We start from the raw sequence: 16,190 nt of genomic DNA, 5'->3' as shown, positions 1-16,190 counted from the left end.
ACATTAATGCACCAACCCTGTGCTATTTTCAATATTTTTAGGACTGACCAATATAATTAATAACAGAAAGCGTTGTAAACCATTTTAGTACAAATAAGTAGAGTTGTTTTTATTTTGTTTAATTGTGTTTTTTGTTTTGTTTCTTTGACACCATTCAATAAATCAGATTCATTAAAGCTGTTTAATCAGGTTTTTTTGTTTTTGTTTTGTTTTCGTCTTTTGTTTTAGTTCATTTTGTTTCCACCACACAGTAAATCAGGTTCTTTAAAGCTGTTTTCAACAAAGGTAATCATGGTTTTGTTTTGGCTTTGTTTTGCTTTGTTTCTTTGACACCACACAGTAAATCAGATTCATGAAAGCCTTTTTTGAAACGTTATCAGGGTTTTGTTGTATTAATTTTTTTGTTTTTTGTTTCTTGTATTTTTTTTTCTTTGACACTATATAGTAGATCAGGTTCATGAAATGGGACTTTTACAGGTTATCAGGGTTTTTGTTTTTAAGTTGTTTTTGTTGTTGTTGTTATTTTGTTTCTTTGACACCACACAGTAAATCAGATTCATGAAAGCCTTTTTTGACAGGTTATCAGGTTTTTGTTTTATTAAGTTTTTTGTTTTTTTGTTTCTTGTAATTTTTTTTTCTTTGACACTATATAGTAGATCAGGTTCATGAAATGGGATTTTTACGGGTTATCAGGGTTTTGTTTTTACATGTTTTTTTTTTGTTTCTTTGACACCACACAGTAAATCAGGTTCATGAAAGCCTTTTTCGATACAGGTAATCAGGGAGAACGGGTCATCAGAGGTTTTGAACAAGCTCTACGATACAGCGATGGATAAGCTGGAGGGGGTGAAGAAGGAGTACGACGTCTTGAGCAAACGCTACAGTGAGAAGGTGGCCAGTCACAACACGGATCTGAGTCGACTGGAGCAGGTGGAGGAGGAGAACAGGCGCTTGCAAAAACAAACCGATGCTCTGCTTAAACAGCGCGACACGGCTATCCAGTACCAACAGCAGTGGTCAACATCTATGAGACGGTACGAGCAGCATCAGTCATCTTTATTATGTTTTTTAAGTGTTGCATAACGCACTTCAAATAAATTTAAAGGTCATATTTGGTCAACATGTTTTTAACACTACAGTCTGCAGCCTCTTTTTTTATGTATTTTCTGTTCTGAATGTGAGGCAAAAAGAGCTGAAAGCATAATCAAATTTGCCTAAATTTGCCTAGTTTTGATTGACAGTTTTATCATTACAATAATAAAATACACTGTCCCATTTTTCACAGAACGCATATGTTGTTTATATTTAAATGTCGTACATCAACATCTTTTTCACTTTCAGACACTACAATCATATCAAACACAATCTGCATCTTTGCATTTTCTGCTTGTTTGAGGCAAAAAGTGCAGAATGGGTTGAAATATGGTAAAATATGTTAAACAGTGCTAAGAGGATAATCAAGTTTGCCTTAATGACATTCATTACATATAAAGTCAAACCAAAAATTATTCAGACACCAGATATAATTTTTCATATCTTTTTACTAGTGGATGCAGGACACTATAGTTCATTTAGGTAAGTGAGGATAGCAAAATAAAGTAAACTGACATATTATACACAAAAATTCTTCATACAGTGGACTGCCAGTAAAATTTATAAAAATTTGGGACAAAAATTATTCGGACACTTTGACCTGACCATGTTTTGCTTAAGTGTTTTTTTCTTTAATTGCTAATGCGACCTTTTTACACCACAGACTGAACAAAATTAAGCACTGCTTGGTAATTGGTATTATCTAATTGTGTACTTAAATTTAACAGCTGACAGCTATTCAACATAATTCATTACATACCTTTCTATCGAAGTTATCTGACATTATCAAGATGCATTTGTTCTGACACAGTTTAATTCTGAGTTCTTGTCATATTGTATTACCATTTTCTAAACTATAGCGAATAAACTGTGATAATGTGAGAAGTGTTGAAGGTGTCTGAATAAATTTTGGTTCGACTGTATGAAATATATTGTCCTACGCTTTATATAGGATGCATGCATTGTTTATATCCTTTGCATTATGGTCCTGACTTCTGATTGGTCAGTACAGTCAACTGCCAATCTTTTAATTCAGTTCATTAATGAACATTGATACACACAGAAAATTGTAGTCCTTTTTAATCATGCAAAGAACTCATTAATCGAAATACTAATTAATTGACATTTTTGATTTGAAACCCATCAGGTTTGACTCCGTGCAGCAGGAGATGAATAAAGCCTCAGCCCAGAACAAGGAGCTGCAGAGAGAGATGGAGAGACTCCAGTCGGAGGTGACACGCTACAAGAACTTCCAGCTGAAGGCGGTCAAGGATGCAGAGAAATACAAGGAGGAGCGGGATTCTGTGTTTAATGAATACAGACTGATCATGAGCGAGAGGGACCAGGTCATTAAAGAGGTGGACAAGCTGCAGACGGAGCTGGAGGCGGCGGAAGCCCGGCTCAAAAACACCTCCTCTGAGAGGATGGTGGCCAGTGAGGAGGTGGAAGCTCTCAGACAGGTAACACATCCCTAATAACAGATATTAGATATCTATGCAATATTGTCACATCTAATCTAGATGGTCAGCAGTCATTTGGGGAAACTCACTGCATCACTGAATACAGTATTTAAGATTAAGGAGTGACTGAGCCTTGTTTTTTTTATGCCCTCTGTTCTGTAAATCAACTTTTTGTTGCCAAGTTTGTACTAGGCAGCCAGTGCTGTTTTGAAAAAGCACTTTAAATCAATAGCGCATAACTGTCGCTGACGTCTGTTTCTTTTTGTAGGAGCTAAATTCATCGCTGGTGGATCGAGACCGTGCCATCTGTGAGAGAAACGAGCTGCTGGAAAAATACTGCCATGAAGTGAAGGACAAAGCGGAGGCTCAGAAAGAGCTGAGTCAGGCCTGTAAAGACATCGAGACTGTGCGTGAGGAAAGAGATGTGGCCAGGAAAGAGAGAACAGAAGCCATCATCCAGAGAGACCAGTTACTGCGGGAATACTACCAGGCCAGACAGGTGCTTACAGTCTGGGATTCGATATATGGTCACGTAAATGACAATATTAAATACATATTTCATAGTCTAATGCTGTATCCAATTTCTATGGAAAATCTTCTGTGGTAGATGCAGGGAATTTTCCAGGCCTGGTAAAATAATATATGGGATTAAGACAAGTAATGGAAATGTGTATAGTAGAGTACTTTATTTTTAGTTTTGGCGTTCTGCTCAGTGCCTTAATGTTTCAACGGGGAGAAATTTCCCTTATTGAGTGCAACCTCTAAGAGATGATCTTTTAAAAAAAAAAAAACTAATCTTTATCTCTAATACATAAAAATGTCATGAAGGTTGAAAGGTCAATAAAGGAATAAGAACCTGCACTCTGCAAAGCTAATTTGACAGTGTTTGTCTGGATTGTGGAGAAAATGCTAAATAATTGAGTATCTGCAAAAAGACGCATCTGACAATAACTGTGCTGCATCTGTTCATTTAATGGCTAGTTAAGTTGTACCAGTCATTTCACTTTATCTCTTCAATGCTGTTAGTTAAGGAAAGTGATTTTAACATTACTAATGCAAGTGCTTAAAAGTGCCCTAGGAAAGGGTCTAGACAGATAGAACAAACAATGATAAAGATGAAAAAAAATGTCTGGAAGTCATGGAAGTTCAAAAATCATGAGTATTCAGACTAAATCTTCACATTCAACATTTCACTGTTTTCAGCAGTGTTTTCAAATATTTCAGATACTTTCAAATATTTCAGCAGTGCAACCGTTTGCAACATTGATAATAAGTGTTTCTTGAACAGCAAGTCAGCATATTAGAATTATTTCTGCAGGATCATGTGACACTGAAGACTGGAGTAATGATGCTGAAAATTCAGCTTTGACATCACAGGAATAAATTGCATTATATTCAAATAGAAAACAGTTATTTTAAATTGCAGTATTTCACAATATTACTGTTTTTACTGTATTTTTAATCAGATAATTGCAGCCTTGGTGGACATAAGAGACATTAAAAACATTTTAAAAATATTGCCAACCCCAAGCTTTCGAACTGTAGTGTGTATCACTACAACACCCTTGTTTTTAACTATTTAAATATAAATAATACCTTTCTAATAGATTATGTAGTAGATTCAGAGTGCTGCCCATGACTCATGACAATGTGTGTGCTTCTGCATATCCATGGCTCAAAAGTAATATTTTTTTATATTGTATTTTACCATTGTTGTTCAGTTTTTCTCAGAGATATTTATCAGCTGCTGTTCTTCGGGCAGAATTTGCTAAGGGGCCGTTTGTGAAATTAATTTTAGGTCAGATCTCAAAGCATTGTATCCTCACCTCTTATCCCTTGCCTGTCTTGATTTTTCACACCAGTCTTCATACACAAATAAACACTATAAACCACAAAGCTCATAAAAATCTCATAAACTGTGGGCCATTGGATTATTCCAGAAAAAAAAATAACCCAAGGCAGATTTATTCAGTTTAAAGCCGCAGTGCCGCTAGAATCCACTAGAGGTCTCTAACTGCTCTACAGTATCTTTAAGACTCAAAGCCTACTGGTGAACTTCATTTAACTCATTTCACTAATATGACTTCACAGATGTCTTAAGTTATGCCTTAAAACATATTTTGGTGATGAAATCATCTGCAATCATATTCATCGTGAATGTTTTTGATACAGAAACAAGACTCGGCCACGCTGGACATGGAGCGTGCCAATAAGGAGATTGACGTGTTGAGGAAGCAGTGTGAGGCCATGTCCCAGGAGCTGAAGGAGGCTGTGCAGGAGGCCGAGGTGGCCAAGTGTCGCAGAGACTGGGCCTTTCAGGAAAGAGACAAGATTGTTGCTGAGCGAGAGAGCATACGGTAACATTTGCCACTGAATTAAGCAGCCTAGGAAAATGATGACATGCAACTGCTGATGCTGATACTTGAGTGTGTCTTTGTTGTGTTTTGGCAGGACTTTGTGTGATAATCTGCGCAGAGAGAGAGACCGTGCCGTCAGCGATCTGGCTGATGCCCTGCGTAACCTTGACGACATGAGGAAACAGCGGAACGATGCAGCCAGGGAACTTAAAGAGCTCAAGTAAACCCTTTTTAGTCCTGCCTCTCTCTGACAATCTTTCAGTCAGGTGTTTACAGATAATATGGGGTATTTCATTACATTTACAACTGACCCCCTTTCTGAATTTTATTCTTGCAAAGGTCTGAACAATCAAAAGTGGCAAAATAACTTTATAGTATTTTTAAAGTCAATGTTATGTGGCTAAGAATTTTAAGATTACATTTTTTAAAGAATTGTACATTATGGAATGTTCATTGTAATTTTTCCAAGTTTGTAGCCATAATAACTTGTAAATGCTAATAATAATAATAATAATTAATGAATGTTGCAATAATGTAATAAACATAGCATAATAAATTAAATGTACATTGTCATGTTTATTGTAATTTATTTAATTCACATCGATAATATCTTATAAATGCTAGTAATAATGTTTAATAATTTATCATTTATTATAATTAATAATGATTTAATTTGCAGCGATAATATCTTATAAATGCAAGTAATAATGTTTTAATAATTTATAATGATTTAATTTACTGTGATAATATCTTATAAATGCAAGTAGTAATAATGTTAATAATACTTAATATTAGTATGAATGTAGTAATAATAATAAATAATTTTTGAATTAAGTAATCAGTAACATATTTAATGTAATTAAGTCAATAAAACTTACATTACGAAAGGTATACTGTAAATGCAATAATAATAGTTATTAAATATGATGATTATTGTTATTATTATTATTTTGAGTGAATAAATGAATAAAAATGCATGAATTACGTAATGCAAATAAATATCACAATTAATAAATGCATAAGTAAATAAATAAATAAATAAATAGTAAATAATTATTATTAATAAATATTGTACTAAATAACATACTAAATAATGTAATTGATGGATAGATAAATATAAATTGAGTGTGTGTGTGTGTGTGTGTGAATGGCAGGCAGCAGATAATTTATCACTTATAATGCCCAATTATATTAATTTGACACATGATTCGTGGCCCTGTTGGAATTAATTTTTGGTCCTAGTCTGCTAATTGGTAACCAGGCCCTTTTCTTTTTTGATTAAATTTCTGCTTCAGACGCCCCCTAGTGGTTAGTCCGTTCCCATCAAAAGCTCCAGAGCACCCCCACCCTCTTGCAGTAGACTTTTCTGAAGTTTTTTTTATGTCACTGATGCCCTCTAGGGTTTCCTCTCTCTGAGTCTATGAATCTTAGTGACAGTTTGCCAGTATTCCCCAACTACTTGATCCTGTTTTTTTTTCTTCCCAATTTTAAGGTTTGACCTTGATGCCGCTTTTATAACATCTCCATCTAGCACAGGTGTTACAGATTACACAAACTGTGGCAAACGATGCCCTGATGCCAACCCGTATCATCCAGTAGGCTTGTAAGACAGGTTTTCCCAGTCTTGCATCAGCAACTCTTCAAACAAAGAGAGATGCTCTTCACAAAGACTGTTGACACTTGACATTCTTGCTGTTTTGTGGGCGTGAGATGAATTAGATGACTGTTTGGAGAGATGAGAGAGAAAATGGTCTGTCTTTTGTTTTGTGCTCTCTCTACCAATAAAGGGAGAAGATGGAGAGCCAGTTGGAGAAGGAGGCGCGTTTTTGCCAGCTAATGGCTCACAGCTCCCATGATTCAGCCATAGACACAGACTCATTAGAATGGGAGACGGAGGTGGTGGAGTTTGAGAAGGATCGGGTAAGAATACAAAAACCCACAAAGAATAATATATTGATCTTACAGGTGTGGACAATATCTGGGAATATTTATATTAATGTTTTCCAGCCTTGGAAAAGTATTTAAAAAATATAACATCTCTTTATTTTGTAGTCCTATTCTGCATGTACATATTTTTGTGCTGACTATAGTAATTACATAAGTGGGTACTAACCCTATACGTAACCATAAACCTAAACTAAACCTATATAGTTACCTTATACTGGGTTTCTGCAGATTGCTCTTTCACAAATGAATGACTAAAAAGGTCTTAAATCAGAGCAGAAAGTCTTAATTTCTTAAAGACAATGCATTAAATGTTGCATGCATTGTTAAAAGTGAATATTTTCCTCCGTATTTTTGTCTTGTTTTCCAATACAAATATTTAAATCGAGATATATTTACTAGAGTTGCACATTGAAGATATGAAGTCTTGTTTTCTGACAAGCTGAATAAAATTGAGTTTGTTTAAAACAAGAACAAATATCTTTCAGTTCTTTTTCAAATACTTTCATCTTTCCATTTGAATTGAACTGATTTTTCTGAGCCCATTGGCAGATATTTGTTCTTTTTTTAATGATAAACTCACTTCATTTATTTACATCAATTTCTCATAAAACAAGACTTCTGGTTTCATATTATTTTGCTTCTCAAGTAAATGTATCTTGATTTAAAAATCTTAAGACATTTGCACTAAAAAACAAGAAAAATTACTGAGACAAAGCATCATTTTTTATTTCTATATTGTAGTGGTTTGGAGCTAATCAAGTTAATCAAGCATTTTTTTTTTAAGTGATGGAGATGTGTCTTAAATAGTCTTTTTTTGGTCTTAAAAAGGTCTTAAATTCTTGCATTTACCTTCATGGTTCCAGGATACTCATTCACATCATTTGACCTTTACGTTTTTTTTTCTCGTCTTTATTGTCTTCCTATATTTGGAGAGATCTCATCAGTCTCTCTATCATTATCTTCCTACAGGACGACATGGATTTGAAGGCAATGGGGTTTGATATCGCAGAGGGGGTGAATGATCCATATTTACCAGGGGATTGTGGGATATTTGTGACCCGAGTGGACAAAGGAAGTATCGCGGATGGAAGATTGAGGTGGATACAGATATTGAGTGTTTTTCAGATAATGGCCTCTGGAATGATTTCATGCTCATTTCCCTGCTCATAGTTTGGTCCTGACCAGCCGTGCCTCTCTCAATAGGGTGAATGATTGGCTGCTGAAGATAAATGATGTGGACCTGACTAACAAAGACAGGAAGCAGGTCATCAAAGCCGTACTTAATGGAGGAGGGCTGATCAATATGGTCGTTCGCAGGAGGAAATCTTTAGGAGGAAGACTGGTTACTCCTGTCCACATTAATCTCATCGGACACAAAGGTATCACTTACTTCTGCATTTTTCCAACTCATTTTACCGTTTCTGTGGCTGATTTCCCTTGTTTTCTTATTAATGACCCTTGGTTTTGCTCTGCACCCTCCCAGACGCTGGTATCACTCTTGAGGGCGGCGTATACGTGGCCGCTATCGCACCGGGCAGCCCAGCTGCCAGAGAGGAATCTCTTACCATCGGAGACCGCCTGATTGCCGTAAGTCATCAAGCAGTCATGCGATCCTTCCTCAAATTGAAGGAAGATCGCTGCTGTCAAGGATCCGATTTGCTCTTATAAAAGTCTGACCTTACTCTCATTACAACCTCCTAAATGAAGCAGATTTTAAATCCAGCTCCTTATCTGAAATGCATGGGGGCTCATTAGACGAACTGCCAATCAAATCCACTCCTCTCCTTAAATGGAGGTGATAAGTAACACAGATGTTAATCCTGAGAGCGGATCAGGTGTTACTTTTGACTCCATGATAGATTCTGGGTAGAAGATATCCGTAACCTTTTGGCTCTAATATTGGCCATGTCATATGGCTCAATCAGTAGTGCTACATCTGCTGGTTCTTATCATTAAAGAGAGAGTTCACTCAAAAATGAAAATTCTTTCATGATTTGCTTGCACTTATATATTTCTAAACTCACATGGCTTGTCATGGCTATCATGGAACACACAAGCATAAGAAGAGAAATTAAGGAAGTTGAAGAATGGTTGCCTTTTTTCATATAATGAAAGTAAATGGGGACCTTGCACACCGAGTCTGAAACGTTTGTCTGAAATTTTCACACATTAAAACATAAATACGACTTCTCGTTGTGTCAATCACATTTATACATTTCAGGATGTCAGTGGCTCAGTTTGATGCTTGACTAGTGATACTAGAGCCACATATTAAAAAGAAGACCAATCATTTCTTGGTGAACTCAGTGTGCAAGGACCTATACAGTGCTTTGTGCTGCGAGACGAAGGGGATCAGCTTGTTAGGCGCCATTCTGGATTTTGGCGTTCGCTTGTACCTAAATTTGTAAAACACATCTCAAAATGCTTGCTACGGATGAGAAAAGCGTAGAAAATTGAACCCGATCCAAATGTTTTTATGATGGACGAACGTTTCGGAGGCAGTGTGTAAACGTGATTGACACAACATAAGGTCGTATTTATCGTTTAGCATGCGAAAATTTCAGACAAAAACACCCATAGTGATTAATGACAAAAACACCCATAGAAGTATCAAAAGTCTTCTGAAGCCATATGATAACTTAATGTTAGAAATAGACCAATGTTACTTTTCAGTGTTAGTTTAATTAATTAAATTAGCTTTTATTTTTGCTTTCAGTTAAATTTTTTTAGTAATTTCTGAACAGTTTAATTTATTTATATTTCAGTTTTTGCTTTTGGTTAATTCAGTAATGTTGGTACTTCAGCTTACTTATGTTGTAGTGATAAAATTAACTATTAAGTTGTATGGATTACAAAATCACATAAATGGCAATTGAAATTGGACAATTTGATTCTTGTGTGTCGTTGCCAAACCTGATGTCTAATTTCACCATATTTGTTTTGAGATCTATTTTCAATAGTTTGGGCTGTTCCTCCCATGAAGCTATTATTTGACTTGAAATATAGTGCACAAGCAGTATGGACCACTTTTATGAGACTTCTAGGTGCTTTCAACCATTTAAAAAAAAGCTCATCAGCTTGAGTCTCCTTTCAGTTTCATTAAATGACCGGTACGATTCTTCAACATTTCCTTTGTCTGTGTTTCATAGAAGAAAGTCAGTCAGTTTAGGTTTGGACCAACTTGAGGATGAGTAAACCTTGACAGAATATATTTCTGAGTGAACTATTTCTTTACTTTTAAAAAGATGGAAGGATTTATCTGAACTGGAGATCTTAAAAGTGCACCATCCTTTCATTCACCAAGCATCTCTTTGTCTCTGTTCTCAAGTTTCCGAAGTCATTTCTAGGTTTGAAAATAGAAGGATTGAAAAGTCTGCTGGCACTTTTCTTTGGTGAAGCGCTGACCTAAATTTCTTTCTCCCTAGATAAATGGGATCGCTCTGGATAACAAATCTCTGAGTGAATGTGAGGCTCTGCTGAGGGGCGGCAGGGACTCGCTCGCTCTCTCCCTCATGAAGGTGATTGTTCTCTCACTGCTGTCTGAGCGTGTGTGCCGCTCTCATTACCACATGCCAAGGTGCTTCTGTGACATTTATTCTATGTTGTATTTGAGACCCCTGTGTCTGAGTTGGAATACCAACTCTGAGACGTTACTGAGGAAGTCAAGTTTGAAAAATTGGAAAAGAGTTTGTAGTTGTTCTCATTACTGCTTTCAGTAATCATCCGGCCCTTTGCTAATAACATCTGTAAATGAATGCTTTCTTAGGCTAACTAGCCATAACTATTGTGTTTGAATGGTTTTAAACATTTTTTTTTTCAAATTGTTTTTTTTTTTATAATGTAATGATGATTTCTCAATAATAGTTACACAAGATACTATGAAATCATAAACACAAAATTCTGTAACTTTATATACATGCTGTGGATTTCCAAATGACCTCAAGTAATCATGAAGAGCACCAAGTGAGGTGGAGCTTAGCAAAAAGTCTATTTGTTATTGGATTAAATTAACCCTAAGAAACCTGTGGCCTGAAGCTAGTTGAGTTTTAGAGTAGCTTTAGAGTTGACAAAACTAAACAAATCTAACCCGGTTTAGATCAGGTTCTGTGGGTTCACCGATTGAGATTGTTATAAAAAAATCAGGAATTTAAATGCATTTACAAGAAAGGAATAAAACATTGCCACTGCCATTCAAGTTTGAGAGGGCAGCTGAAAGAAAATATCTAACTCTATTGATGCAAGTGAATCAGCTAAATTAATTTAATTATACATATAATTTATATGTTCACAAAGTGCTTAAAAAACAGTTTAGCTATTTAAGTTAAAAGTTGAATATCAGTTGTCAAAATATAATTGCTTGCATGTAATGCATTAAAGATATAATATATAATTCATATAAAATAAATATAATAAATAGGAGCAACATTTTTGCAATTCCATCACTAAAATACTTTCACTGTGAAGGGTTTTAATTTGGAGCAGGCGTTAACATTTGCATCAGATATGACACTTTGCTGACATCTGATTGTCCAGTTTTGGTTTGTGATCTCCTACTCAGAATAAAAAGCATAAGTTACCATGGTGAGGGAACACCACTAAAAACCTATCCATCTTCCTGAACCCGAACTAAACTCGAATTTACCTGGGTTGCCACTGGAACCGGCTTTGCTAAATGGGTCACAGTAACAGTAGTTTATGTACCTCTGAATGTTTGTTTTATTGATGTTTTTGTTTTATTTATACCAGTTGTGCTGAACCTGTCCATTAACAGTTTTTTCCCCAGAGCACGTCGGGGCAGAACATCTTTGAGAGCCTGAGGGAGGCCGAGAAATCCAACGGCAGAATCCACCTGTCAGATATCCATTCTCGAAACAGCAGAAACCTCAAGCACAACAGCTCCACTCAGACAGACATTTACAGCGGGGACACGGGCGGCGAGAGAAGAAAGACCAGAACTGACATGGAGGAGAGCGGTTATTCTGAGAGGAAGGTGTTTCCGATCTCCACCTTGCACCCTAACTCTCTCCGACCCGCCTCAGAGCTGGGACCGGCCCGCTACAGCGGCAGTGCCTTTCAGGAGGTCTGCTACACCCGCTCAGAGTCAGTCGGCCCTGAATGCATTACACTGGAAACCAGCCTGGAGAAGCAACACAGTGGCGGCACTTGGCCTAAAATGGTGGTGGGTGTTGCCATGACAACCGACAGCCCGGCGCAACTCTCCATCTACAGGTCGCCCAAGCAAAGAAAGCCCATTGATGCCGACACCTTCAAAAGACCAGATGCACTGTCAAAGACGGACTACCATTCGCCTCAAGCTTTAAAAGCGGACTCTGCCCCGACACCCCCGACCCCACCCACACGTAGCGACTCCTTCAAGTTCAAGCACAAACTTCAGGGCAACTCCGCCTCGGAGTCCACCATCACCACCATGTCTGTCCACGAACCCAAGCAGGAGGACCGCAATGGCAATCTGTACTTCACCGAGGCGAGGCGCGAGGGCAAGGTCTTGAGCTCCAGGAAGTCATGCGAGGAGGACATCGGACGGATGCGGCCGGAGGAACCGGAAGTGAAGCGTCCTAGGCCCAAATCGGCCCCGGCGCTCAGGCGCAGGATGACTCCTCAGACCATTCCTCTCCAGAGCTTCCAGGTGAATTTGACACAGCCAGCCGTCTTGCCTGTTTTAATTAGCCTCGCAGCCTGAGATTGATCTCCCACTGCACCGGGAGGAAAGAGAGAGGGGGAGAGAACATGCTGACGCACGCCTCCTGATGATATGTAGAAGATTAGCTTAGCGCTATTTTAGTAGCGTGAATGTTTTATTATATTAATATGCTAATTATTGTAATATAATCTAGAATTATTCATGTACATATTATATTATTTACTTTATTACTAAAGTATATATTTTAATATGATACATATTGTCTTAAAGGTGCTAGATCTAAATAGTGTTCTGTGCTCGTCTGTGCAGACAAAGGCAGAACAGTTAGTATGTTTTGCTCAAACTTTCGTCATGGCATTAGAACTGTACGCCGTTGTCGCTTGCGAAAACACAATAACGGCGCCGTGGGTGTAAACTTACAGATTAAGGGGCGGTAATATTATAATGAGATCCCTTTGCCTCGTCACCAAGGGAGCGAATCAGGCGCTTGTTTTCTCAGACGCTTGCAGAAAAAGGCTTACCAAAACAAAGTTACTGGGTTAATCTTTTTCACGTTTCCTTGGTTGGTAGATGCACCAGGGACCTGATTATAGCACTTAAAACCTGGAAAAGTCAGATTTTCATGATATGTCACCTTTAAGTGATATATAATTTATTATATTATTATTATTTGGATTTATTCATTATCATATTTTAGTCATTATCATATATTGCTGTCAGTTTAAAATCAAAATAATGTATTATGAATTTCACAATAACATTAATTGCATTTTTTTTTAAATATTGTGGCAGTACATCACTGAGACCAAGATATTTAACAGCATCACAGATTTTAAACCTCAGTAGAAAATATGAAAATATTTTCAATTCATTTAAACTGTACAATGAATCAGTTCGTTGACTAGATAATGCAGTTGAAAATGTGATTCTGAATATGATTTATCACTTCAAAATATTCATATATTTTTGGAATATTGCATGCTTCAAAAGTTTGATTTATTAAAAATGTATGGCAAATCATATGGCTGTTTATTACAATGTATTGTTATATTAGTGCATATACACTACATTTCAAAAGTTTAAGATTGGTAAGACTTTTTTCTGCTTTTGTTTTCGATACAAATTTCTTATGTTCACTAAGGCTGCATTGATTTGTTTAAAAATACACTAAAACAGTAATATTGTGAAATATTATTACTATTTAAAATAACTCAGCAGCCATTACTCCAGTCTTCAGTGACAGGTGTGGTGCAATACATTTTTTTTTCTGTATACTTCAAAAGAACATAATTTATTTGAAATGTTTGGTAACAAAGTAAAAGTCAATTTTGATCTATTTAATGCGTCTTTGCTGAATGAAATTTTCTTTAAAAAATCAGCTTTTAAACAGTAGTGTAAATACAATGTTATATCATTGATATTTGTAACAATTTGTAACAATCATTGTGACGTGATTCGTTTTAATATTTTATTATTTTTTATTTTTTTACTGTACTATGTATTTCAAATCGACTTGATACATTGCTCAAAATGAAAGTTTTTAATCATTTCAGAGCAAATACATTAATATTTTGAATATCATTTGAAGAATGAAAAATCATTCAACTAGTTATTTTTGTTAGGATATTCTAGAATGCGTAGAAACATTCATTCTAACTTTCTATAGAACTGTATGCTGCATTATCTAATGCTGTGTGTGTGTTTGGCAGAGTTATTCAAATGACGGTGACTCTGTGGAGCAGAGGGAGATGCTGCGTTCCTCTCCTAATCGACCTCACAGGCACAGCGTGGGTTTTGTGCCTACAGCCTATAATGGAACCCTGCCTCCCAGTGAGTTACAGCCGCCCTAATCAGAGCCCTATATTTCGATGTATCTCTTTAACAGCACCCTTCCTACACTCTCCCTGTCTGCATTTGCTCTGCAGAGCACAGTTCATCTTTATTCCGATCAAGGCGGCCTACAAAATTAATGTTTTACTTAATTTTATGGTGAACTCAGTCCTGAATAATTGAATTGCTCATTTAAGATAATCATGTAGAATATGGTTCAACGAGCTTGTTGATTTACCGAATGAAACCCATTTATAATTTTCAGTTTTGAATGTTCATGCTATTGCTTAGGAAGGATGAAAATGCAGGGCTCAGTTTTATGCATTTATCTCTTTCCTGCAGCATAAGGCTATTCTTATTGGTGAGCCCTGAAATGTGTCAGTTAGGTCCCATTTAATGCAGTGACATATTTGCATTTTATTTTCTCACGTAAAGACATAAAGCACATTGTCAGGACTGTAGATTTTTGTAGAAACAGGACAAACCACTGTGGGTTCTGCTTGATGCCTCTGTCATGTGACTATAGTTCACATGGGGATTGTGTGATAATGAGGTCTATTTTTACTTGATTTGAGTATTCAAGCTTTGGCCGGGATGGCTGCCTTCCGAGCTTCCCCGCCGTCTGCTCATCTGTCGCCCAGAGCAGCTGGCTTTACCGGTGGAACTCGATTCTGAACACAAGCAAAAGCCAAAGCGTGACATCAATACGGTGCACTTGGTGCCCCATGTAGTTTCTAAAAAAATAATAAAGCGAATTGGCATGTCATTTGTTATGGGAAATATTAGATATGTTAAATTTAACTATGGTCCAATGTGATTTATCATAAAAAGTGGCTGCAAGTAAAATTGAGGGCCTGTTCCGTATGTGTTACTGCATGATTTTCCTCATATTTCAAAAATGCTTCCTTAAATTTTCACACTTTCTACAGCATGACAAGAAAACAAGTAATGTTTTATTCAAACTGGTTGAGCTTTACTGATGTACTGCTTTCACTCTTGTTACACACATTAATTTAATAACAATATTTTTTCTTTAATTTAGGAGAAATATAGATTTATGAAGTACGAACCAGCATTTGGTCCAAAACTAGCAAGTCCAAACTGAGTGGCAGCATAATTTGTGCTACGTTTGAAAACCCTGATTGAATTTCATTTGAGTTGAATTACTGAAATAAATGAACTTTTCCACGACATTCTAATTTATTGAGATGCACCTGTATATATGTGTGTTTGTTTGTGTATTTGTTTGTTCATTAGTTTATTTTATAAATTGTCTTTTTAAGGATGATGTTTATTTAATGTTAAATAAAAAAAAAACAACAACAGTCGCTCACAAATAAAACTACTCCACGTCTCCCAAATTTTGACAACAGGGTGACAAAAATTGCAACCCACACAGAAAATGAATAGAAAATAAAATTGCTCTTAATTTTTTCTACATTTCAGGCCATACTCTATGCTCTATTTGTGACAAATCTCACAGTTTTGACTTTCGGCTAACATCTCTTGATGGTGTGAGGAGAGCAGTAGCCACAATAATAGAGGCAGAAATGAAAGATGTGAGCGCAGCGGGCAGTTGAAGGGGAATGTGTGTTTTATTGGTTATTATGTGGTTGTGTTTCATCAACTTCAGACTCAGCACATCGAGGACTGGCCCCCTGCTCTGCGGTAACAGCCGTTATGAAGAACCCCGTTTACATGGTGCGCAGTCACAGAGTTCACACTAACAACTGCCCTACTGCTGCCAACCAGATCAATCAGCAGCACACACACCCCAGGTACCACAGTTCCCACTGAGATAACCAACACTCTCTCACACACACACACACACACCTGAAGACT

General features: G+C 36.7%; 1 protein-coding gene across 4 annotated transcripts in view; it reads left to right on the top strand.

The window, feature by feature from the left end:
• Positions 1 to 16,190, top strand: part of LOC107747468 (disks large homolog 5-like) — a 52,216-nt gene that overhangs the window by 18,401 nt on the left and 17,625 nt on the right. For 2 of the 4 annotated variants that reach the window (XM_016561992.1, XM_016561994.1), the window contains exons 5-17: positions 775 to 1,034; positions 2,240 to 2,552; positions 2,821 to 3,051; positions 4,725 to 4,909; positions 5,004 to 5,129; positions 6,697 to 6,829; positions 7,826 to 7,953; positions 8,060 to 8,235; positions 8,340 to 8,443; positions 10,282 to 10,380; positions 11,628 to 12,503; positions 14,228 to 14,348; positions 15,982 to 16,126. In XM_016561992.1, the coding sequence (XP_016417478.1) occupies positions 775 to 1,034; positions 2,240 to 2,552; positions 2,821 to 3,051; positions 4,725 to 4,909; positions 5,004 to 5,129; positions 6,697 to 6,829; positions 7,826 to 7,953; positions 8,060 to 8,235; positions 8,340 to 8,443; positions 10,282 to 10,380; positions 11,628 to 12,503; positions 14,228 to 14,348; positions 15,982 to 16,126 (2,897 nt within the window). The remainder of the gene's footprint in view (positions 1 to 774; positions 1,035 to 2,239; positions 2,553 to 2,820; positions 3,052 to 4,724; positions 4,910 to 5,003; positions 5,130 to 6,696; positions 6,830 to 7,825; positions 7,954 to 8,059; positions 8,236 to 8,339; positions 8,444 to 10,281; positions 10,381 to 11,627; positions 12,504 to 14,227; positions 14,349 to 15,981; positions 16,127 to 16,190) is intronic. The other 2 variants (XM_016561993.1, XM_016561991.1) reach the window with 2 other exon arrangements.

Source organism: Sinocyclocheilus rhinocerous, unplaced genomic scaffold (assembly GCF_001515625.1).
Source record: "Sinocyclocheilus rhinocerous isolate Xijiao unplaced genomic scaffold, SAMN03320098_v1.1 scaffold2664, whole genome shotgun sequence".
Taxonomy (NCBI): Eukaryota; Metazoa; Chordata; class Actinopteri; order Cypriniformes; family Cyprinidae; genus Sinocyclocheilus; species Sinocyclocheilus rhinocerous.
Note: the sequence above shows the minus strand (reverse complement) of the source record. Positions and strands in the feature narration are given on the sequence as shown.